Consider the following 25617-nt stretch of genomic DNA (forward strand, 5'->3'; position numbering starts at 1 on the left):
AAGACGAAGAATGCCAATAGAATATTAAATTTGTTGTCCAGGTTATAAGATTTTTATCATCATTATGAGTAGTGACGAGGATGTGGGACCGTCCAGCCGAAACACCTATCTCTCAACGAGGGTCTTATGTCCTTGTAATCAATGCAAGCATGCTGTGCGACGGACAAGACGTGTTTCTTTGCAGCACGTTCGCGAATTTGGCGAGTTCGATCCATCTATTATAGATCGAGTTGTTGCCAATTATAACTCGTCGGACTCTGACGCTGGCCAACAAGCAGCAATCTTGCAACCCAATAGACGTGTTCGCAGGCGCTTTGGTCAAGCAGCATATGTGAGGCCACAAGATGAAGCCTCTGACAGCTCGAGGGATGATCATGCAGAGCACATTCCCAACGAGGCAATGTTTGAGCCCCAGAGTGATGAAATGATCGAGACGATCATGGATTCAGAAACGCTTATCTATGATGATATGAAAAGTGAAGCCGATACGCCATTGTATAATGGAGCACGTATGTCTAGATTGAAAGCACTCCTGGTTCTTCTCAACATGCAAGCAAAGTTTGGATGGAGTGACACTAGCGTCACAGCGCTTTTCAGGTGATCTATTACAATTAGTTTACTTTAATAAAACTCTAAATGTATAATGATCTGATAGATTTTTACACGACTGTATCGTATTTTTATGTTGTGTAGATTGCTTAAAGAGCACATACTACCAGCTGGCAATGTGATGCCAGATTCCCGAGATGAAGCAAGAAAGATTTTGCGAAACTTGGGGATGGATTACAATTCTATCCACGCTTGTCCTAATGACTGCATTCTTTTCAGAGGGGAATACATAGACATGGAGAAGTGTCCGAAATGTGATTCCGAAAGATATCGAGTAGATCTCCACGGGACAAAAATTCCACAAAAGGTTTTGTGACATTTTCCTCTGCTTCCTCGCATCAAGCATTTCTTCGAATGTAAGTCCATGGCCGCCCTAGCATCATGGCATGAGGAGAATAAATATTCGGATGGTGTGCTACGAATTCCTGCAGATTGCGCAGCCTGGAAACATATAGATGGAACATGGTCGGATTTTGCCAAGGAAGCTCGAAATTTGTGCTTAGGCCTGGCTATGGATGGCGTAAATCCATTTGGTCAAAGATCAACATCTTACAGTGTATGGCCCGTTGTCATCGTCAACTACAACATTCCCCCGTGGTTGACTACGAAGAAGGGGCACCGGTTTGAAGTCACACGATTGGCATAAAATGTGTCAGGTACGTTCATAGTGGACTTTAATATCATTGCATAAAATGTGGACTTTAATATCATTGTTGCACATACTTTACAGTTTATTTTACCGGTTGCCATTGAGAGATGTTTGTCTCTCGATATCCATAACACAATCTATAAACTTGCAAAGCTGGTGCAATGGATCTCACAAAAGGAGATCAACGTAGACTCCATACCATTCGCCAAACTAAATGCTGCGAAGCTTGTGTGCATGTTTGAGAAACATTTTCCTACTACCATGCTAACCATTCAGATGCATCTTCTTGTTCACATAGTTGATGAGGTGGAAATAGCTGGCACAGTTCATTCCAGATGGATGTTCTTCTTAGAACGTTTCATGAAAACGCTTAAGGGATATGTGCGTCAAAAGGCACGTCCGGAGGGTAGCATGGCAGAAGGTTGGTTGGTATCAGAGTCCCTAGTGTACATTGGAGAGTGGCTAGACGGATTTGATAAAGCCCGGGACACGCTATGGCGAACCATAGATGATGAGCGCATATCTGGGATTGTCATGTGCAATCTCGGTGTTGAGAAGAAGATGACGGAAGATCTAGAGGCTAAAATCAACCGATTTTGCATGCTTCACAATCCAGTGATGCAAAAGTGGATTTCACAATATGAGGATGCAAAGCAAGAGCGACAAAGGGCACGAATCGAGTGGAGACGGGGAAGACGACCACCGATGCACTATTCGACGGTTCTGGAGAGCCTACCAACCTTCATGAGCTTAAGATGGTTGCACAACCAATTGAAAAGCGCACAACAATGCGGTGACGAAGTGACTGAGGAAGTGTGGGAGTACTCTCGGGGTTGCGCGACCAAGGTAAGTTTGCAATGTACGACTAGCTAGTGACTTTATTTCTAAACGTTTGAACGGCCACTCATAATCTTTGTTCGTTGTAGTATAAGTCATACACAGCAGCATGGTGTAAAGGTCGATATTTTAGGGTGGAACGAATCGACAAAAAGCGTTTTACTCAAGATTGTGGAATCATGGCAAAATTTGAACAGTTTAGTCGACGACGTTCCTCTGATGCAGATCCTGTGGTGGCGGAACTCACTTACTTCGGCACACTGCAAGAGATTTTGAGGATCGATTACAGAGGATTTTTTGTCGACTTGTTCGACGTGCAATGGTTCAAGATAATCATGGAGGGTCACAACGCTACTGTGCGTAGAGGAGAGTCTGGTTTTCTTGAGGTGGATTCTACTAAGAAATGGACTCACCTAAGAGACACTTTCGTACTACCCGATCATTGTGAACAAGTAAGTATGTAAATAGTTAACATCCCCCTTTTACAAGTTATGTGCTTGAAAGCTCTCATGTAAGTTATGTGGCTCCGGCAGGTAATATTTCATTCTACAAAGTCTACATCAAACTGGTGGTACGTCATAGAGGTAGCCCCTCGTAGTGCAAGGACGTATGAAGGCTACCATGTGCCAATCACAACGGCATCAATGGAGGAGATCAGAGAAGATGCTCAATCAGAAGCCGCTGCGGTGGTGCGAGATGAGCATCAAGATGCTACTACTCTATATGGGGTGCATGCAGAGGAGCTACAAAATGAAACAGAGGATATGTGTTTAAACGGAGAGATCTATATAGATATAGGAAGTTATGCTGAGTTATGCGAGGATGAGAGAGAGATCTCTTAAAGCCACAAATATTGTATTTGAACAATTTTGCTCCGTGTTGTAAAAGCTCTGGCTCTCTAAGTACCTTCCATGGTGTATAACGCTCTTTTCTACTCGCGCTCACATCTTTTGATTGAAAATTCTGAGTTTTCGACTTGCCTCTTCTATCACTCAATTCATTGCGTCATTGTATTTATATGCGTCATTACGTCATTGTATTTAATGGTCTTTGCGTCATTGTCTACTCTATTCATTCAATATTAAGTTTAAATATTCGTGTGTTTAATGCAGGTATGGATGATGAGGAGTTTCTTTCTTCTTTGTCACCGCAGCAGAGACAGTGGTACGTGGAGCGTCATCGCTCTGGCGCATCATCGCACGTTCCTACTCCATCCGCATCTCCCTCTCTTTCGGAGCATTCGGCGCGCTCCGAAGCTTCGGCGTCGACGAGACGAGCTTCACACTCGTCTAGACACCGGCGCTCTAGTGGTGGCGGTGGCGGTTGTTGTGGGGATTCCGCCACCGATGCCTCCACACCGCCTCGTGTTCGACAAAGCTCTTTACCCTCCCCTTCTTTGCCCGCCCCCACACCAGCCACAGCATCGCCATCTACGCCAGGTTTTGCACGGCTGTCTGTTCCTAGCAGCTACACACCTCTACCTACTCCGCCAGGAGCCACCCCACTCGACACTCCTCGCTTCGGGACCCAGACGCCGGTGGAGACACCTGACGTCCGTACCCCCATCGACACGCCGCTAGAGACCCCTGCCGGGACACCCAGGTTCACGCGTCACCGGCCAGAGGGCTTGCCTTACTCCGTCGACTTCAGCAGCGGCATCATCATGGATGATGACGGCAAGAAGGTGATCTCGCACATGCGTGGTCTTTGCTCTCAGCTGTTTAGACACTACATACTAAACAAATGGAGTGAAGTACCAAGTGATTTAAAAAACAGAGTCATCATCATACTTCATGATGAGTTTTCCGTTCCAACACGGGATCAGCGCTTCAATGAAGACCTGATGAAGATTCGAATGCGCAAATACTACAAACACAAGCGTTCGGAAGTGCAAAAAGCAATCAAGCATGGGTGGAACAGGCCAGATTGGCTGGCCAAAGAAGATTGGAAGAATGCGAAGAAAGCAACGCGCGAGAATCCCGACAAGTGGAAGCAACGAAAGGATGCAGCCAGAGCGCGAGTAGAGGCAGGGAGCTCGCACCACTTGGGGAGCGATGGATGGGCATCATTTGAAGCCGATTTTGTAAGTGTTTTCGCATTGCTCTTTATGTTCCATAGTTTAGGGTTTATGAGTTTTTTAGTTCTAACATAATGAATTCTTTGTATGTTTTGACAGTGGTCGATGACAGGACGTGATCCCACACCGTACGAGCGCGAGTACGCAGGCAAGAAGGGCTTAAACGCCCTTATGGACATTCTCAGTTCTCGTAGCGGCATGGTTAGTATTAGGGTTTACTCTTTTTTATTTTTTGTATTGTTTTATAAATGTCGTTATATGTTTATACTTACTGAAAGCTGTCTCATTGTCTTTTTTTGCAGAATCCGACAGATACGCCGCTTGGACGCGATGAGACGTCTGACTAGACGACGTCAGTTTAGCCGTAGCTAAATAGCATTAGTTTAGGGTTTCTCATAGCTTATGTATCATGAGACGGATTTTATACGTCTTTTTGAACCATGTATATTATTACATTTGTCACCGTAGTTCATTTTGCCAATCAATTCTTTATGCCTATGATGTTGTACAATTGTCATTATTACATTTGCCAATCAATTCATTTTGCCTATGATGTGTACAATTGTCAATTTTACGCTTGTCAATTTTGCAAACAATGCGTCTTGTGGGTGACTATTTTGGGTCTATTATCTACCCTTGCACTTTTTTTAAAAAGTGAATCAAGTACAATATGGTTGATGGGTGGCAGGGCATTCAATGTCCTGTCACCAAAAAAAAAAATCTCTCGAACGTCGCTATAACCGTCGCTATTTATGGCTCTGTAGCGTCGCTATGAACGTCGCTATAGACTTTTGTGTAAACGTCGCTATGACCGTCTCTATATAGCGACGCATATAACGACGCCTATAGCGTCGCATATAACGACGCTCTTGTAGCGACGCTATTAACGACGGTTTTAGCGACGCCGAAGGTTATAAAAACCCACTGTATTTCCGTCGCTAACAACGTCACAAGAGCACACGACCTCTTGTAATGTGGGCTCTCCATTGCAACTCTCATCACTACAATCCCGAAGCATCGAGAATCACTCATTAGCCCCAAACATAGTAGATACTTGTCACATATGTCATATTTGATCTGCAAGGTGGACAATAATAAAATCTGTGCGTGGGTGCGTGCAAGAAACTTCTAAAGCTATTGTATCATGCATATTGTTTGATTTTTTCCTTGATATTGAGACCCTCTTACCACTTTGCATGTGCACTCTTTCTTGCAATGTAGATAAGGTTACTTTTGTTGCTCGAATCATTTAGCTTTGTCATGTTTGTGATCATTTTCCACCAAGCTTTGTCATGTTTGTGATCATTTTCCACGTGTGTGTGGTCAAGAAAAACCACTTTTCCAAACATACAAAATTCCTTTTCTTGAATTTTCCAAGAGAATTTTTGAAAATTAGGTTCTTTTATTTAATTTTACGCTATTCTTTTTGTTTTGGGTGGAATTTTTCCTTTTATGGTTGCCCTCAACCGGCATTTTTGAAATCGAAAACGGCATGATATATATTAAGTTGACACATTTTTCCTGGACACTGATTTCCACCCTTGCTTTATTGAGTTAGTGCATTTTCTTTTAGTTTTCAATACAGTGCAAAGTTTGAATTTATTCTAATCTTTTCTTCAACTTCTTTTGTGTAGCATATAATATGCCAAAATTAACAAATTTTCTCCCAATTTTTACAAGACTTTAGATAAAGATGGAATTTATAGGCTTTATATATGTACATTTAATCTTTAAAATATACGAGTATCTTGCCTCTTGTAGTGAGGAATACATGCTTCTCTTGTTAAAAGATATATTTAAGAAGCAAAGCACCATGTCTAATACCAGTCAAATACTTGTAACACCTCTAAGTTGGCACCAATAAGGACTATGATAAGTAGATCATGAAAAAGTAAGAGATGGCACACTCTCAAGTAGCCACAATGATATGTAGAATTTCTTTGTGCATATAACTTGTAGAATTTCTTGAGCATAGAACTTGCATAACTTTCCACTACTGTCGAGTGAGAACCAAGTGTATAATTAGAATGCTTTGCCTTTATTAGGAAAATCTCACCACAATATACTCACCAAAACAAACAAAAAAAGTCTACGATACAAGAAAATGCTATAGGCTGTCCAGCCTTGGGGTCTTGATTTTGTCAAGGTCCAACTAGCTCTTTGCTAGTTCAATTTAACAAAAAGCTCTTTTACTTACTACAATCTTTGAAGTACATGGAACTCGAAGCTAATTGCTATATGGAACATGTCAAAAGCTATTTGTGAATGTAATGTAATTAGATGGGAACGTCCCTTGGTGATGTACAAAATATAGCACCACCAGAAATCAGACACTTAGACACTTTACAATGGATTCCATCTGAAGCTAGCTAAGAAACGTGTGGAACGCAACTCGGTAATGACAGGCCGGAAAACGAGCACCTAGCTCAAATTAGACAAAAGTAGTATGTAGGCTCAAAACAGGGGATCGATTCTTGTCAGGATCAGTAGAACACAGCTGTTCATAGAGATGATTTGCAGCAAGAGCGGACAAAGGCAGGAGCTTGACCTGGAATTGATGTAGATGAGAGCAGCCGCATGACGCACTGGTGAGGGCTGATTATCATGATGCTGAAATTGTTCGTCATGATCAAGATGAGTTTTACACACAGGTAGCAGCAAGCTGGCATGTGGCTCCCCCCGCGTCAACAGTGTGGCGGAGGAGGGATTCTGATGAGTAGAAGGCGCAGACGAGCTGACGTTAAGGACATAATTGGATCTGCACAGGCCGTCATTGCCGCCCACTCTCAGATTTTGACCCATCCTCTCCACAAACTCAGCGGAGAACGGCAGCATACCTTGTAGACGGTTGCCACTGAAATCCATCTCAAAGATCGAGGGCAAACCCTGCTCTAAGCTCGCTGGTACTTCCCCTTCCAACCCATTCCCGCTGAGATCCAAGTAGCGCAGGCTCTTCATCTGCCCCATGGCTTCCGGTATCGGTCCTGTCAGCCCCGCTTCTGCCATACCCACATCTATGAGCTTCCACATACATCCCCACATCCTCTTCGGCAGGACACTGCCGTTGAAGGTGTTATGCCCCATCTCCAACACTCGCAGATAGCGCAGGTTAACCCAGGCGCCATCTGGAAGCGGGCCCGACAGTTTGTTCCAGCTCAGGTCCAACAGCTCCAAAGAGAAGGCCTCTCCCACCGAGAGCGGAATGCTCCCTGACAACTCGTTGTGGCTGAGATCCAGTTTCTGCAGCTCGGCCATAGCACTTGCAAGACCGATAGGAATCGATCCCTCCAGCGAGTTCCAGCTCAAATCCAGAACCCTCAACTTCCGCAACGAGCCCAGCGTTTTCGGAATTCCTCCTGTGTGCCTGTTGCGACTAAGTACCAGCTGCTCCAACATCATGAGCTCCCCAAGCTTCTCTGGAATAGTACCCTGCAGAGCATTGTTCCCGACCCAAATGAGGCGTTTTAGATTGACAAGGTTGGCTATGTTCTCCGGCAAGCCACCCACGAGCATGGAGTTGCGCAGGAAAACGAGCTCTTCCAACGAGGAACCTAGAGCCCACAGGAAGGGTGGTAGCATCAATTTGGTAGCAGAGTGGCTGAAACAGTTGTAGAAGAAGAGCTTGCGCAAGTAGGGGAATCGGGTGAGTGCGGGACTGAAGCTGGCGTTGGGGCCGCACCTCGGGTTGTTGGTGGCGTCGGAGAGCCATCCAAGGTTGAGCTCAACCACATGCAGAACGTTGTGCTCATCCGCACCGCAAACGAGGCCGTGAGGACCTTCCAAGCACAGGTTTATTTCATCTTCAGCTCCAGGCGGGGCCCCGTAGAGTTGTCGCCAAGCAACGTCGTTGTTCACGGCTTCCAGCACCTCGTATACCGCCTGAGCTTCATCAGGGCTCATCATCTGCTCACCTGTCCATGCCGCCGCATGATGTTGGCAGCCCGAACTAATTAGGCTGAGCAGAAAGGCGCAGCACAGCATTGCCACATGTAGATTATAACAGGCGCTGCGGCGAAAGCTGCTCAAGACTGGAGCGTGGCGTTGCTCACTCAGTAAACCCTCGGTAATTTCCTCCATTCTCATTCTCATCCTGAAATTTTTGCTTATTTCGCTAATGTCTATATTATGCAGCAGCACAACGCCTAACTGTTACATAAGGCGGCGTATCAGGGCCTCAATATTACTCGAGACCTGCTTTCTGTCACACAGTACTTTGTAATTTTCGATTCACCGAAGGCGACTTACCTAGGAGTCAGGGCTCAGGAGTCAGAAGAGGGGAGGGGCTTACACCAGCTACACGCCATATATTTTTTCTCGCACGAAGCGTTATCCATCTGGTGTGACGGATTATTATTATATCCATTTAACCCACCAGCTTACGTTATATTATTGCGCTGTACAGTGTAACCTAACCAGCTCAAACTATACATGCATGAAGCCAAAGGGTCCGGAACCCGGTTGAAAAGAGCTAGCGAAGGTGGCCTCTCTCTCTTTCTCTTTCTCTCTCTATAAGGGGTATGAGCCTCCCGAAGACCGGCCACGGGAGGGGACCCCCCACCTAGACACTGTAGCCTCACTCCACGCACTCGCGCACCGTGGGAACTCCACGCAAGGTTCCCCGGGGCACGCTATGACCCGTCGGGGCTAGGGACCCGAGACGCGAGACGTGGGGCTAGGGACCCGAGACGCGAGACCCGCGAAGACCCGCGAAACACAAACGGCCGTCGACCCATGGAACGCAACCACGCCCGAGCCGGCCCCGTCCGAGCCGGGCCCCCGAGAAGGCAACTTGACCCGAGCCGGCCCCGTCCGAGCCGGGCCCTCCTGAGCCGGTGCCGTCCGTGCCAGGACCCCTTGAAGCAACACCTTGGTCCCTTGGCTGCGCGCGGGTAGAAATCCCCGCCGGGCCCTTGAAGGTAGAAGTTCCCTCGGCTGCGTGCGGGTAAGAATCCCCGCCGGGCCCCCTCCCCGACGCGCCCAGAAACTGGGGCGTCACACTTGGTATCAGAGCTCCAGAACGAGCTCCTGGAAACGAGCCGAAGACTAACGTGCCCGACGCGCACGATACTCACGACGACTCCAACCGCAATGGCCCGGGTCGTCAAAATCCTGGTGAAGAGAGCTCCAGAAAGCAACCACACGCCCTCCACACCGTGACGCGTTCCCTGAACACCGGGCCGTCACTTGTGACCCGCGCCGGCCCCGATCCGAGCCGGGCACCTCCATGAGGAAAAGGAACGATGCGAGCCAGACAGGGCTCTTCGTGACGCGTCCAAACAACGGGCCGTCACCCGTGACCCGCGTCGGCCCCGATCCGAGCCGGGCACCTCCACATGACAAAAAGCAGAGATGTGAGCCAGACAGGGCTCTCCACAGGAAGAAAAGGCAGATACGAGCCAGACAGGGCTCTTTATGACAAAAACAGAGAAAGACCAAAAACGCGACGAACCAAGCCAACGGTGTTCGTCGCGCCCCGGCCACGTTTTGTGGCCCATGCTGAGCTAAAGATCCAAACGACGTCCAAACAGGGACCAACTCGCAAGTGCTGCATTGCGACGGAATGCTCTTTCAGATTCGGCTTTCAAGAAGCCTCCGCGCGGACCAACGCAGCAGGTGGCTCCGCGCACATCGGGTTACCTATTCGGGGAACGCTCAAGTACGGGGAATTCTACTTGGGTGTTCAAAGCATATCTTTTCAGCCTTCTGCCAAAACCCCAAAAATACATACACTCACTTTATTCTCAAAAGTACAAAAACAAAGCATGCCTACTTACTTGCATTTTGGGAACAGTTTTTGATCACTTGCACTTATATGCACCCCTTTGTCCCCACGGCCTCATGCATAGCCGAGCACTCTTTTCCCACGTTCGACGCGGTCGTCGAACTCTCTTCAAACGGGGGTGTATATAAGGGGTATGAGCCTCCCGAAGACCGGCCACGGGAGGGGACCCCCCACCTAGACACTGTAGCCTCACTCCACGCACTCGCGCACCGTGGGGACTCCACGCAAGGTTCCCCGGGGCACGCTATGACCCGTCGGCGGTGCGGCGGAGCCTGAGGCTACGTGGGGCTAGGGAACCGAGACGCGAGACCCGCGAAGACCCGCGAAACACAAACGGCCGTCGACCCATGGAACGCAACCACGCCCGAGCCGGCCCCGTCCGAGCCGGGCCCCCGAGAAGGCAACTTGACCCGAGCCGGCCCCGTCCGAGCCGGGCCCTCCTGAGCCGGTGCCGTCCGTGCCAGGACCCCTTGAAGCAACACCTTGGTCCCTTGGCTGCGCGCGGGTAGAAATCCCCGCCGGGCCCTTGAAGGTAGAAGTTCCCTCGGCTGCGTGCGGGTAAGAATCCCCGCCGGGCCCCCTCCCCGACGCGCCCAGAAACTGGGGCGTCACACTCTCCCTCTTATGGAACGTAGCTTTCATATCGTAGCTCAAGCTACGTGTAAAGGGACTCTTTTCTATCATATTATGTTAAATAGATATTAGCTCGCGCAACCCGCCTATCAATGGGTTTCACTTGCTCTTACCATTGGTACATGTGTATGTATGTGTGTGTGTGTATCTTTATCCATCTCCACATGACACACACACAATGGACACTTGTATACCGATACTAAAATGTCAATTTGTCCCTCTTTGTCTTCGACGTGAGAGAGAGAGAGAGAGAGAGAGAGAGAAAAGGGGAGGGGGAGGGAGAGAAGGGAGGTTAATGTACATACATCTTCCTTTTTTGTTATCGTGCATTTGTGTTGCATATATATATAATTATCTTGGAGTTTTTCACTTTTGCTTGCAACCATTTGATACAAATGGTCTTTTTCTCTTTAGATAGATCTTTGAGGTCCCTTGGGATTAAGACACAAAGATTATTCACACAAAGAGAGGTTAACCCATCCTTCGCTAAGAAAACAATCTGAACATGGGCTATTGAGCACACATACACATACGCATGTGCATGTCCACCCAATCCTGTTTTGAATCCTAGCCTATTGCGTCCCCTAACAAATCGTAACTTTGCCAATCTATGGAGGTGGTACTCTCCCCCCACCAACTTGCGCCCTCCATCCTAGGTTACCCACCATAAGCTTGCAGCCACCGTGAACATACATGCAAGCTGCAACAAGTGCATATGTGACTGTTCTTAGCTGCTACAGCGAGTGTAGATGCGACTGCTACAGAGAGAGAACATCAAGGAGTGATGACATGTGTAGCCAGTGGCTCCAAAGCACCATGGAGTAACCAAAGAGAATGGTGTCATGCATCCTTTTGCCATACAGTACATGTTGCTCGGACACACACATGCGCACACAAATATGCTTTTATTGCCCTACACAACCACACCCACACTCAATAGAAACATCTCTCTCTCTCTCTCTCCCTCTCTCTCTCTCTCTCTTGTTGGTCATTTCAACCTCTATAACTACTAGAGTAAAAAAGCCTGATCATCCACCTGCAGTTATGCAATCAAGTAAGGCCTTTGTTAGCAAGGGCATTGATTAGCGGGAATGTGAAGAGATGGGAGATGGAAGAATATATACTGATAGAGTAGATATGTCTCTTTGGAGACTCGCTCTCTTACTATCGCGCTCCCTCTCTCTCTCTCTCACACACACACAAGTGCACACTTTGTCACCATGCAGTACTCATGCTCTCTCTCTCTCTCTCTCTCTCTCTCTCTCTCTCTCTCATACACACACACACACACACACACAAAAAGGCACACATGGCCACTCACGAATGTGTCTTCTTGTAGGAGGAGCTTCATGTCACCTCTCTCTCTCTCTCTCTCTCTCTCTCTCTCTCTCTCTCTGTGAAGTGAAAGACGATGCAATCCCACAAAATGAAGGTTGAAAAGATTCTGGTGGCAGTGTGGCATGTCGCATGGGCAGATTGAAGGTCCCTTGAAGTGTGTGGCTTATGGGTCCAAGTTGGTATGCAGAATGTGAAATGCCTGGAATGCTGTTAAAGCTTGTTGGAAACCCAAAAAGGAAATCTTGTCTAACTATTGCTCCTTCCTACTAGACTCCTTCTGGTTTGGTTTTTTTGTAGGAAAAGCTGGTGTTGTGGCTGATAGAAGAGGGCACAAACTCTTTAAAGCTGGAATTAAGAACTGGCAAGACTTGTTAAAAAATGGGGTTTTGAAGCCTCCTCACTTGCTACTACAGAGAGATTTTCACATCTCTGAAGCAGATGCCAACTGGTGCAAACTGAGGGCAGAGATATGTATGGCACGTTGTGTTGTATCAGTCAGAGCCTCTCATACCAACTGCAAACTGTCCCACATTACTCAATTGATGAGAAAGCAATTCAAAGTCAAAGGTATAGTTGAGCACTCTCTCAAACAAAAGCTCAACAGACTGTGGAAGGTATTGTGGAGCAGTAAGCAGTGGACATATAGATTCAAGTGTCTATGGGCATTCCCAAGCTCCAACAAGCATAGTACTTTATTATGGCTTTTTATGCATCGGGGAATCTGAACAGCCAAAAGAGCTCTGAAGGCTGGTCTTGGAAATGGGAAATGTAGCAGATGCAAGGTAGAGCTGGAAGACTGCTGTCATCTCTGGTTTAATTGCAAAGATAATGAACCCATTATCAAACTGGTGCAAAATGTTCTCTCTCAAGTCTCGCTTAATGTAATGGACTACAAAGACCTCTTGAACTGCAAAGGGTTGCCAAATATTCCTTTATGGAACCTGTGGAGAGGGCACATCCTCTGGCACATCTGGTTAAAGAGGAATGCTTTTGTTTTCCTACAGCCTGTCTCCCATCCCCTGTCTATCCTCTTTAATGACCTTAAGTCTTTGGCCACTCAACTATATAGTAAAGCTTGTTATCTGTTGTATGAGGATGAAACCATAGCTTCTCTTCAACACAATTTGAGGTGGCAGAAATGGAATGTATGCTTGGCCAAGATTTATCACGCAACAAGACTCAAGATGAAAGAAGTTTAGCTTTCTAAGAACTTGCTTGGGGCTAACCCACCCCCTTCTTGTGGGTTCTTTGTAATCCCTTCAGAGACAACAAGGACTACGTAGGTCTTTGAAATCCATCGCATGAGAGCAAATATTCCAAGAAAGAGTCGCTCTTTTAGATCTTGTCAACGGTACTGCATGGCCCCGCGATCACCAGAGAGTCCACACTGCACACAGTCTCGTGCCGTGGTCTAGAGAGAGAAGGAGAGAGTTCCCCGGCTGGAGAGGGGGAGGAGAATATTCTGTCATTTCTGGAGCTTCATACGAGGGCCGTATGGGCGTATTACGCGCGTATCCAAACCATGATACTAGAACCTTGAAAGTTGCAAAATGAAGTACTCACACCGGGATGACAGAAGCTTTCTGGAGGTAAACAAACGACCGTAAGATATTTTGGCAGACTCTCACTGCTCAGCGGCCAGCCAAGCCGACTTGAACGGCCCGCCGGCGGAGCCTAGCGAGAATGATAGAGCGTTACCACAGAGAGAATAGGCGGCGCAACCTTTTGAGTGTCGCCATCACGCATTAACTAGCCTCACATTTGGGACGCGCGCTCGCACAAAACAATCTCGCACTCTCACTGAGGGAGTCATGATGAGGAGTCGTCAGGACTCCTCGGGAGTCGGGAGTCAGAGTCAGGACTGAGGTGACGCTACCGTCGCTTTCTGCAAGTTTTGCAGTTGCAGGTGCAGGCACGCCATATTTACTACACGCTAGGCCTAGAGCTTTACGAGTTACAAGGCTGACCACCCTCATTTATAAGTGACACCAGCCCCCCCTCGTGAGATATATGGCAGGGGCGCTTTTTCGGAGGGGCGGGAGGCTTTAGACCGTCGGATCATCGCAGCAGAGGGGGGGGCCTAGAATCTATGGCTCCAACGTCGCCATGCATTCAACTTCTGGGCTGGATAGGGGGTGCACGTAGCGTTCGGGAAAAATCATTTCTCCAAACATACAAAATTCCTTTTTTTGATTTTCTCAAGAGGAAATTTTAGAAAATTAGGTTACTTTGTTAGGGTTTTGCACTATTATTCTCTATTTTGGGGCCTTTTCTCCTTGCCCTCAACCAGCATTTTTGAAATTCAAAACGGCACGATATTAAGTTGAGACACATATTTCCCGAACACACCGTGCCCGTCTCTAGTGCGTGAGGTGGAGGGCTCGAGTCGCGACACGATCGCGGGGCGGGGGGGGGGGGGGGTAATTTTTTGCATGGCGGAGATGGGATCAAGAGTAGATTCAATTTTCGTCGTAGATTCCATGACTTCTCACCCGTGGCGTTTATAAACGAGGCCGCACCATGACACTATCTAACACGAATCTTAATGACTCGGGAGCAGTGGGATTGACAGTCGGTACTACTGCAAATCTCAAGGAAGGTGGTGACCCCCCGGCTTAGGCTTGCGAATTGAAATCATGACCCCACACACGACAACCCAATGGTCTACCAGAGGCCTGCGTGGGGTGGTTTCTTGTCCCCAAGACCATTCCACTCCCTTATAAAATAAACTTGAACAACGGAAAAAGTAAACACGAACAAAAAAAGTAAATATAAACAAATTGGATGGCTTTGCGGGGAACGAGCTTTACTTCAACGCCGTCAATCCCATCGCTTACACTTCATTCAATATTCCGTGTCAAATAGTGCTCAGATTGGTCGCATCTCCCTAGGGTCTACTCACCCAAGGGGCGAGGGCAAAGGTTGGTCAGTGGCCACAAACAAACCGTCATGGTCCGTGTCCGGCCTCAATGTGAAATTTGCGCTGAGCCGCAAGCGATGGGATTTTCATTAAAAAAACTTGGGCATAAAATGCTAGGGTAAAGGGGCCAATAAAACGATGGGGTCTTGTTTAGAAACAAACAAACCCTAGTAAAAAGACATTCTTAAACCAAAAGCAGTTCAAGAATGGGCAAGTGGTCAGTGAAAGTGTGACATGTCCTGCTCTTATTTAGTGTGGCAAGGGTTTAATCCTTGCTATGAGCATCGGCATTGGGTTCCTTCCTGGCTGGATCACTATTAGCATTGCCACACTAATTCGAAGACGTGCATCACATCTCTTATAGGAGTGTCGCTCGTAGCTAGGTTTTCTGCCTATAGATACAGCTTTGCATTAGCTCTTGCCTATGCTAAATAACCTTGCGAAAACTTGTGAATGGAAGAGATCAAGGTGTCCCAATTATGTCGCCTCTAAACCCGCTCCTCTACCTATATAGCAAGTCACATAAGTTTCATAAAGTGGTAAGGTGGTAAGAAGGGGCTCCATAAATGGCTTAAAAGAAAACTAAATTAATTTCATTGGAAGATTCTTAGTTTCTAAGGTTTGGCATCTGTGATGATATGACAATGGTGGTGGAACCAATGGGAGGTGGATTGTGAAAGGGTGGGTTGAGAGATCGATCAAGAGACTCTAGGCAAGTGGTAGATAGTTGGGTCCAAGCAACATCTTTGGTATGTAGCAAGTGATATTAGGCAGTTGCAAAGGGATGGGCTCTCAGAGTCAAGGGGACAAGAGGGGGTCGAAGCCATGTAAGGGATGTAGGGTATCATAGAGCAAGATTTGAAAACGTTTATCGTGACCTTTTATTGCAGTTTGTAGAGAGAGAGAGAGTCCAAAATGGGCTGGCCAAAGAAGAGAGGGGGTGGGAGAACAATTTTTTTCCGTTTCAAGTAATACTATTACTGTGATTATTATCGCTTCTATTGCCGGACTTATTACGAACCTCCGCTTTGGCGCTTAAACATTCAAATATGGGTATTTTCCTCTGTTTTGCTTGTGAAAAAAATTTAAAGAGCATCGTTTGAAATTTCAACAAAATAACAAAAAATGATATTAAAACATGAAACAACGGCTATGTGGAAGCTTCATCCCAGAGTTATGCATGCACCTCTAGATAAAGCAAGCATCGTCCAAGATGAGAAGCCAAACATGGACGACATCTTTTTTCGAGGCAAGGTACTACTTTCTCGAGCTTCACATATGCCCACAAGAGCGACCCCTGCGACATCCATCATGTTCTGGATTGGCCCTCACAAACTGAGGAAGTCGCTTCATCCCGTTATAGCAAAACATAGGCAAGCCTGGTTTACAAGAGGGAGAGAAAGAGAGAGAGAGAGAGAGAGATAGAAACAAGAGGGGGTCCACATATCCCTGCCTCTAACCTCCTCACATAAGAAACAAGAGGGGGTCTTCCGTGTCCCCCCTCGATGACGCATACCATATGGATTCGCCTCTCGGTGCATGTCGCACGATCCATAGTCTTGTCACTTATTCAAATTCCTCATTCGGGCTATTGTATCACATTCAAGCTTAATTAGTAGCAAAAGTATTTAAGCTGGTATGCCTCATTTCCCAAGTTGAATTGCATGCATAGCGTGAAATGTTTTTTTCCTACAAAACAAAAGAATTGATCCAAAGAGCCATGAACAAGAGAGAAGACCGATACACTAGTGATTGAGAATTTGTTATAGAGTGGATAAGGGTGTGTACATTACAAGAGGAAAACTCCAGAACCGCCAACATTACTGTAGTTTAACAAAGAAAAATGGAGAGAGAAATTTTTACGTACACAGTAACAATAGCGAGAACTATCACTATAATGGATATTCAAAAATAGATGCGATAATACATGCGATAATATATCCACGATTATTACCGCGTTTATTATTGAAGTCATTATCGTGCTTATTACCGCCATGCAAATTTTCAAAAATAAAGATGCTCGTTTGGATCTCCCAAAACTGGGTAGCACAAATGAGCCTGCATAAAACATATTAAAAATCAATTGTTTTTGAAAATTATAAAAAAAGTGTTCAAATTACAGCTCATACTTTACCTTTATAGATTGAGGTGGAACAGAACAATACTTTGGAAAATTTACAACTAAATCCAAATTGACAAATGAGTTTTATATACAAAATACGAAGGTTTTTTGTGTGTCGTAGATCTGCACTTGTAAAAGAGGATTACATACCAAATTTCTATCTGTCCTAATCCTCCACGTCCTCATCCTTGTCCTTGTTGTGAGATGCATACGTTGGATCACCTTGGCTACACCAACCAAAGACAATTTAGATAAATCAATAACCCAACTTTCAATATAAACTTCATTGTCTTATATACTTACTGCTTGTAGCGTTCTGACTACTCAACCGAATTGCTCGTGAGAGATATGATGGTTTTCCAACTACCACCACCAAGTACCAAACTCTGTGTGTCTCTCTCGATACTTGGCCATCTCTCTAATAGAACGGCTTAGAGTGATATTTTCCTAAGTTAACATTAACCAAAAAGGTTTAACAAGCTAAAACACTTTGTTATCCAAACTTGAACAATTAAAAATAACTTACATATTTATCTTTCTAGGCCGTTTTGTCTCCCGAACCATAGTGCGTGGGAGTTTGCCTAGCCTAAGCTTCGCCTTGTTAACTATGGGATGAGCCCGTTGCAGTTTGCTCAGTCTTTTCTTGCATTGCCCACTCCCACTCTGCATCTGTTTTGCAGAGTGGGAGTTTGCCTAGCCTGAGCTTTGCTTTATTAATTGTGGGATGAGCCTGTTGCAGTTTTCTGAGTCTTTTCTTGCAGTGCCCACTCCCACTCTGCATCTATTTTATCATTCTAGGCCGTTTTGCCTCCCGAACCATAGTGCGTGGGAGTTTGCCTAGCCTGAGCTTCGCCTTGTTAACTGTGCGATGAGCCCGTTACTTTGCTCAGTCTTTTCTTGCATTGCCCACTCCCACTTTGCATCTGTCATGTTCCCACCATGATAGTTCTTATCTAGATTCGCGACCTGGTTGGCCGTTGTGCACCGTACACATGATTGCTTATTTTTAAAAAATGTTTTGATATACCTCTCCAACCACCACTATGATGAGAAATGCTAGTCGGGGACATTTGGAAACCGAGTATGCAACGCTTCCTTGATGTAGCGCACATGATTGAGTACTTAGTCCTTGAGTTGTTGTAAAGAAATTTTTATAGGTTGAGCATATAAGGATCTGTAGATGGCATCGAAAAGCTATGCCCTATGTCGTCCCAAACTCAACCTTGCAACCATACTTTACCTTGTAATATCGCTCATCTGTGTCTCGCATGGACGCGTCTTTGTCCTCATCCTCTATGGTTGGAGCAACACGCTCCAAAACAGGCGAGTTTGTCTCTCCTCCACCACCAAAACACGCCTTCGAATAGGAGCCCCCGTCTCTCCGCTTATGCTCGCTACCCTGATACGAACTCCATCATGCATACTGGAAAATGCTCGTTGACCACCTGCAAATTGTCGACAAGGCTCGGGCAAAGCATGAGTCAAATGGAATGGTGTGGGGCTCTATGATGCGAGGGGGTGGGTCCCTGCAACGGAAGGGGGTGGGTTCAGTAAGAAGGGAGGGTAGAAGGAGGTGATGTCAGTGGGATGCTCTAGACGAATGGAGTCCCTCCGTGGCTCCCCCATGGTGTGGTATGCTAAGAAAGACCATATGCTGCAAGCTGTTGTGGATTGTAGAGGCCAAAGAGTTCCTGGGTTAATGCAGGTACTCCTCACATAAGGACAATTAGCACTGGAGATCCGGATCTACAATAGGTGGAGGAACCTGGGTAGATGGACCGGCACCTCCAAAGTCATATGAGGGCCATGCCTGCAAATAATGGATAGAAGGATACATTTAAGCTCACCAAAAACTATCTATCGATAAATCAAAACCCTGACTTAGGATGTACCGTCTCAAGACTCGAGTCCATTGGAGGCGATGTCCACCCTAAATGGCCGTCCACGTGGGACGTGAACCATCCAAAGGAAGAGTTCCTTGGTTGCTCCCCACCTGACGGTTTCTTGTCCGACATCTACAAGAGATGCATTAGAGAGTATTAGAACCTATTCGAGTTTTACTTTGGCTATACCTAATCCATCTCTCCCTCTACCTCTTTCTCTCTATCTCTCCCTCTCCCTCTCTCTCCCTTTATCAATCCCTCTTTTTCTCTCTCTCCCTCCTTACTTCTCCCTCTCCCTCTCTATCTATCTCTTTCTCTCTATTTCCCTCTCCCTCTTGTTTTCCCTATCTCTATCCCTCCTTTTTTTCCCTCTCCCTCGCTATCTCTATTTCCCTCTTCCTCTACCTCTTTTCCTCTATCCCCCTCTCTTTTTATCTCTATCTCTACCTCTCCCTCTTGTTCTCTCTATCTCTATCTCTCCCTCTTTCTCTTTCCACCTCTACCTCTCCCTCTCTTTCTATTTTTCTCTCCCTCCCTCACCACTACAAGAGGTTGTGTGCACTTGTGACGTTTTTAGCGACAAAAATACATTGGGGTTTTATACTCCCCGGTGTCGCTAAAATTGTTGCTAATAGCATCGTTACGAGAATGTCGCTATATGCGTTGCTATAGCAACACTTATAGTGACGGTTACACGCTACCTATAGCGACGTTGCAGAGCCTTATATAGCGACACTTGAGAGTAAATTTTTTTGGGTGGCTTGGCATTCAACCATCAACCATATTGAATGTTTTAATAATAGAGTAAACCTAAATGAATCAAAGATTAGCCCAAATTCACCTTTGAAAGAAAGTGCAAGGTATAGACCCAAAGTAGTCACCCACAAGACAATATAACCATTAACTCCATCATCCATAGTATTGTTTGCAAAATAAAGATATAAAAGTGACAAAAGTTAATTGATGAAAGTAAATCAATGACAATTGTATACATCATAGGCAAAATCACTTGATTGTTAAGCTTTGCAAATGTAATAGATACAACACCATTGTCATTATTGAGAAAATATATATGGTTTTCCAATAGTTACAAAAAGACGTATACACGTTATCTCATTATACATGCTATGACAAAAAGAAACTAATGCTATCTAGCTACGGCTAGACTGATGTCGTTAAATCAGACGTCTCATCGTGTCCAAGCGGCGTATCTGTCGGATTCTGCATAAAAAAACAATAAGACAGTTTTTTGTAAGTATAAACATATAATTTACAAAACAATAAAACAAATAGAAAAGAGTAAACCCTAATACTAACCATGCCGTCGAGAACTCAGAATGTCCATCAGGGCGTTTAAGCCCTTTCTGCCTGCGTACTTGCGCTTGTACGGTGTGGGATCACGTCCTGTCATTGACCGCTGTTCAAAACATACAAAGAATCCATTATGTTAGAATTTAAAAGTACAAATAGACGTAACTACCAAACCTAAAGAGCAATGCAAAAACACTTACAAAATCGGCCTCAAATGATGCCCACCCACTGCTCCCCAAGTGGTGCGAGCTCCCTACCTCTACTCGCGCTTTGGCTGCCTCCTTTTGTTGCTTCCACTTGTTAAGATTCTCGTGCACTGCTCGCTTTGCATTCTTCCAATCTTCTTTGGCCATCCAATCTGGTATATTCCACCCATGCTTTATTGCTTTTTGCACTTCAAAACGCTTGTGCTTGTAATATTCGCACATTCGAACCTTCATCGGGTCTTCATTGAAGCACTTATCCAGTGTTGACACGGGAAACTCGTCATGCAGCATGCTGATGACTCTGTCTTTCAATTCACTTGGTACTTCACTCCAGGTGTTTAGTGTGTAGTGTCTAAACACTTGAGAGCAAAGATCGCACATGCACGAGATCATTTTCTTTCCTTCATCATCCAAGATGATGCCGTTGCTGAAGTTGACGGAGTATGGCAAGCCCTCTCGCCTGTGACGCGTGAACCTCGGTGTCCCGGTAGGGGTCTCTAGCAGCGTGTCAATGGGGGTACCGATGTCAAGTGTCTCCACTGGAGTCTGGGCCCCGAAGCGAGGAGTGTCAACTTCGGTGACTCCCGAAGGAGTAGGTAGTGGTGTGTAGCTAGGAACGGCCGATAGCCGCGCAAAACCTGGCGTAGATGGCGATGTCGTGGCTGGTGTGGGGGCGGACAAAGAAGGGGAAGGTAAAGAGCCTCGTCGAACACGAGGCGGTGTCGAGGCATCAACGCATGAGGCAGTGTCGAGGCATCAACGGTGGCATCCCCACAACAACCGCCGCCGCCACCACTAGAGCGTCAGTGTCTAGACAAGTGTGAAGATTGTCTCATCGACACCGAGCTTTGGAGCGCGTTGAATGCTCCAAAACAGAGGGAGACCTTGAAGGAGTAGAACGACGTGATGGTGCTCCAGAGCGATGACGATCCTCGTACCACTGCGTCTACTGGGGTGATAAAGAAGAAAGAAACTCATCATCATCCATACCTGCATTAAACACACGAACATTTAATCTTAATATTGAATGGAGAAGAAAACATGGATAAGTAGAGAGAGAGAGAGAGAGAGAGAGAGAGAGAGAGAGAGAGAGAGAGAGAGGACTCATAAAGGGGGAGGGATTCCTGTGTAGAGAGATTCCCGTGTGCATTCTACGTATCTTGTAAAAGCACTACGCTTCAAGTGCGATGGAGACTGAGGCTGCAATCGCGAAGGAGGTGATCCGTCTCTACTGATAGATGTTGCTCGTCCCTCCACTAGATCTAGTTGATCGGATGAAAGAGACGCTAAGACTGCTGCTGTCTTAGCGTCTCTTTCATCCGATCAACTAGATCGAGTGGAGGGACGAGCACCATCTATAAGCAGAGACGGATCACCTCCTTCGCGATTGCAACCTCAGTCTCCATCGCACTTGGAGACAGTGCTCGTCGGCATATCAGACTTTCACTACACATCGAGGAGTTTCCCTGGTTGTGAGAACATACCTGGAGCATACACGTACGTGGAGTGGACACAATGACGATTAAACACAATTTAAATTTTTCAAGTATAGCCACGTAAATACAATATATATTATAAAATGGACAAATACAATGTTTATGGCTTTAAGAGGTCTCTCTCTCATCCTCGCATAGCTCAGCATTAATCCCTATATCTATATAGAGCTCTCCGTTTAAGCAGATGTCCTCCGTTTCATTTTGTAGATCCTCTGCATGCACCCCATAGAGAGTAGCAGCTTAATGCTCGTCTAGCACCACCTTAGTGGCTTCTGACTGAGCATCTTCTCCAATCTCCTCCATTGATGCCGCTGTGATTGGCACATGGTAGCCCTCATACGTCCGTGCACTATGAGGGGCTATCTCTATGACGTACCACCAGTTTGATGCAGACTTTGTAGGATGAAATATCACCCGCCAGAGCCAAATAACTTACATGAGAGCTTCGAAGAACATAAATTCTAAAATTGGATGTTAGCTATTTACATGTTTACTTGCTCACAATGCTCGGGTAGTACAAAATTGTCTCTTAGGTCCGTCCATTTTTTAGTTGAATCCACCTCAAGGAAACCAAACTCTCCTCTGTGCACAGTAGCGTTGCGACCCTCTATGTTTATCTTGAACCATTGCACGTCGAACAAGTCGACAAACAATCCTCTATAATCGGTCCTCAAAATCTCTTGTAGCGTGCCGAAGTAAGTGAGTTCCGCCACCACAGGATCTGCATCAGAGGACCGTCTTCGACTAGACTGTTCAAATTTTGCCATGATTCCATAATCTTGAGTAAAACGCTTTTTGTCGATCCGTTCCACCCTAAAATGTCGACCTTTACACCATGTTGCTGTGTATGACTTATACTACAACCAACAAAGATTATGAGTGGCCGTTCAAACATCTAAAAAGTCACTAGTCATACATTGCAAACTTACCTTGGTCGCGCAACCCCGAGAGTACTCCCACTCCTCCTCAGTCACTTCTTCACCGCACTATTGTGCGCTTTTCAATTGGTTGTGCAACCATCTTAAGCTCATGAATGTTGATAGGCTCTCTAGACCGGCCGGATAATGCATCGGTGGTCGTCTTTCCCGTCTCCACTTGATCCGTGCCCTTTGTCGCTCTTGCTTGATCCGTGTCCTTTGTCGCTCTTGCTTTGCATCCTCGTATTGTGAAATCCACTTTTGCATCACTAGATTGTGAAGCATGAAAAATCGATTGATTTTAGCCTCTAGATCTTCCGTCATCTTCTTCTCAACACTGATATTGCACATGACAATCCCAGATATGCGCTCATCATCTATGGTTCGCCATAGCGTGTCCCAAGCTTTATCAAATCCGTCTAGCCACTCTCCAATGTAAACTAGGGGCTCTGATACCAGCCAACCTTCTCCCATGCTATCCTCCGGACGTGCCTTTTGACGCACATACCCTTAAGTGTTTTCATGAAACGTTCTAAAAAGAATATACATCTGGAATGTATTGTGCCAGCTATTTCCACGTCATCAACTTTGTGAAGAAGAAGTGCACCATAATGGCTAGCATGGTAGTAGGAAAGTGTTTCTCAAATATGCACACAACCTCTGCAGCGTTTAGTTTGGCGAATGGTATGGAGTCTACATTGATCTCCTTTTGTGAGACCCATTGCACCAACTTTGCAAGTTTGTAGATTGTGTTACGGATGTTAGGAGACAAACATCCCTCAATGGACACCAGTAAAATAAACTGCAAAACACGTCTAGCAATGTATTAAATTTTACACACGAATTTGTTACACAATTCCCACTATGATATGTTCCACTTCAAACATAAGTGACACATTTTATGCCAGTCGACTTCAAACCGATAAGCTTTCCTTCTTTAGTGAAACACGTTCGAAGCAAGTGCATTACGCCAGTGGGGGTCCGCACAAATCGAATGGTCTCTTTTACTTTGCGTTCTTGGGCTCTTGTCAAAATCCATGGCGCTTTAGAAAGTTTTATTGATCCATCGGATCATGTCTACGGCCATTATTTCTCCATATGATCCACATTTCTAAGGTCAACCCTAGCTCCCAAAGTATCTTTCTTGCCGGTCAGATGGTACCATAGCAGATTACCCACATTCTTGAATGTGCATTGGATCGAGCAAGTGATTGATCATGAGTCGGGGCCAATATGGTAACTCGTACCATAGAGAGAGTCTCTTCATCCCTGGGGGCAAACCGTCATCACACATCTCCTTCTGCTCTACCATGCTTGTGCAGACATCTTCGATGGCTCTCTTCCCAAAAAGGCATCGCGTAACACATGATTCTCTGGAAGATACGCTTGATGACCTCCGTAGGTTTGCTTCTTCAATGAGGGCACCCAACGTGCATTAAGTCTAGGTCCACATGTGATACATGCTCTGTATCTGCTTGTTTGAAGCCCTGCATGTATACACATGACAATAGATAAGCTTGAGAAAAACCAAGATTTACAATGTTTGAGTTTGAGTGTAAATCACCTGAGCATTCTGTTAGTCCGAGATAGTCATGCATGGTACACATTAGAATGCCTCTGATCAAAGCATTCCGTCGACTTGTGTGTCGGCTCATATCCACCACTTCTATGCCAATCCACAATTGTTGTAGCTCTTCCAATAGTGAACCAAGATACACATCCATATTCTTCACTTTATACCGCCCCGGCACAATCAAGCTTAGCCACAGGTTCCCCTTCTTGGTAGTCAACCACGGGGGAATGTTGTAGTTGACGATGAAAACGGGCTATACACTGTAAGATGTTGATCTCTGACCAAATGGATTTACGCCATCCATAGCCAGGCCTAGGCGCAAATTTCGAGCTTCCCTGGCAAAATCCGGCCATGTTTCGTCTATATGTTTCCAGGGTGTGCAATCTACAGGAATCTGTAGCACACCATTCGAAGATTTATTCTCCTCATGGCATGATGCTAGGGCGGCCATAGACTTACATTCAAAGAAATGCTTGATGCGAGGAAGCTGAGGAAAATGTCGCAAAACCTTTTGTGGAATTTCTGCTCCATGGAGATCTACTCAATATCTCTCGGAATCACATTTCGGGCACTTCTCCATGTCTATGTGTTCCCCTATGAAAAGAATGCAGTCGTTAGGATAAGCGTGAATCGAATTGTAGTCCATCCCCAAGTTTTGCAAGATCTTTCTTGCTTCCTCTCTGGAATGTGGCATCACATTATCAGATGGCAGTATGTGCTCTTTGAGCAATCTACACAACAAACAAAATGCGGTACACTTTTGTAAGTAATCTATCAGATCATTATACATCTAGAGTTTTTTATTAAAGTAAACACATTGTAATAGATCACCTGAAAAGTGTTGTGACGCTAGTGTCACTCCATCCAAACTTTGCCTGCATGTTGAGAGAACCAAGAGCGCCTTCAATCTAAACACACGTGCTCCATCATACAATGGCGTATCGGCTTCACTTTTCATATCATCATAGATAAGCCTTTCTGAATCCATGATCATCTCGATCATTTCATCGATCTTGGGCTCAAACATTGCCTCGTTGGGAATGTAGTTTGCATGATCATCCTCCAAGATGTCATAGGCTACATCTTGTGGCCTCACGTATGCTGCTTGACCAAAGCGCCTACGAATACGTCTATTGGGTTGCAAGATTGCTGCCAGTTGGCTAGCGTCAGAGTTCGACGAGTTATAGTTGGCAACAACTCGATCTATAATAGATGGATTAAACCTCCCAAATTCGCGAATGTGCTGCAAAGAATCGTGTCTTGC

At 45.8% G+C, this 25617-nt stretch overlaps 1 protein-coding gene across 1 annotated transcript; it reads right to left on the reverse strand.

Moving 5' to 3' along the window:
- Positions 1–6418: 6418 nt before the first annotated feature.
- Positions 6419–8476, reverse strand: LOC147438381 (uncharacterized). Its single transcript, XM_086486116.1, has one exon. It carries the CDS (start codon positions 8259–8261, stop codon positions 6627–6629), a length of 1635 nt encoding a protein of 544 aa, XP_086342242.1. The 5' UTR covers positions 8262–8476; the 3' UTR covers positions 6419–6626.
- Positions 8477–25617: the final 17141 nt, after the last annotated feature.

This window comes from Adiantum capillus-veneris, chromosome 17 (assembly GCF_014529385.1).
Source record: "Adiantum capillus-veneris isolate H3 chromosome 17, ASM1452938v2, whole genome shotgun sequence".
Classification (NCBI taxonomy): Eukaryota; Viridiplantae; Streptophyta; class Polypodiopsida; order Polypodiales; family Pteridaceae; genus Adiantum; species Adiantum capillus-veneris.

Coding starts and splice junctions, on each gene's coding strand:
- LOC147438381 (XM_086486116.1), bottom strand. CDS start 8,261: ATGAGAATGAGAATGGAGGAAATTACCGAGGGTTTACTGAGTGAGCAA.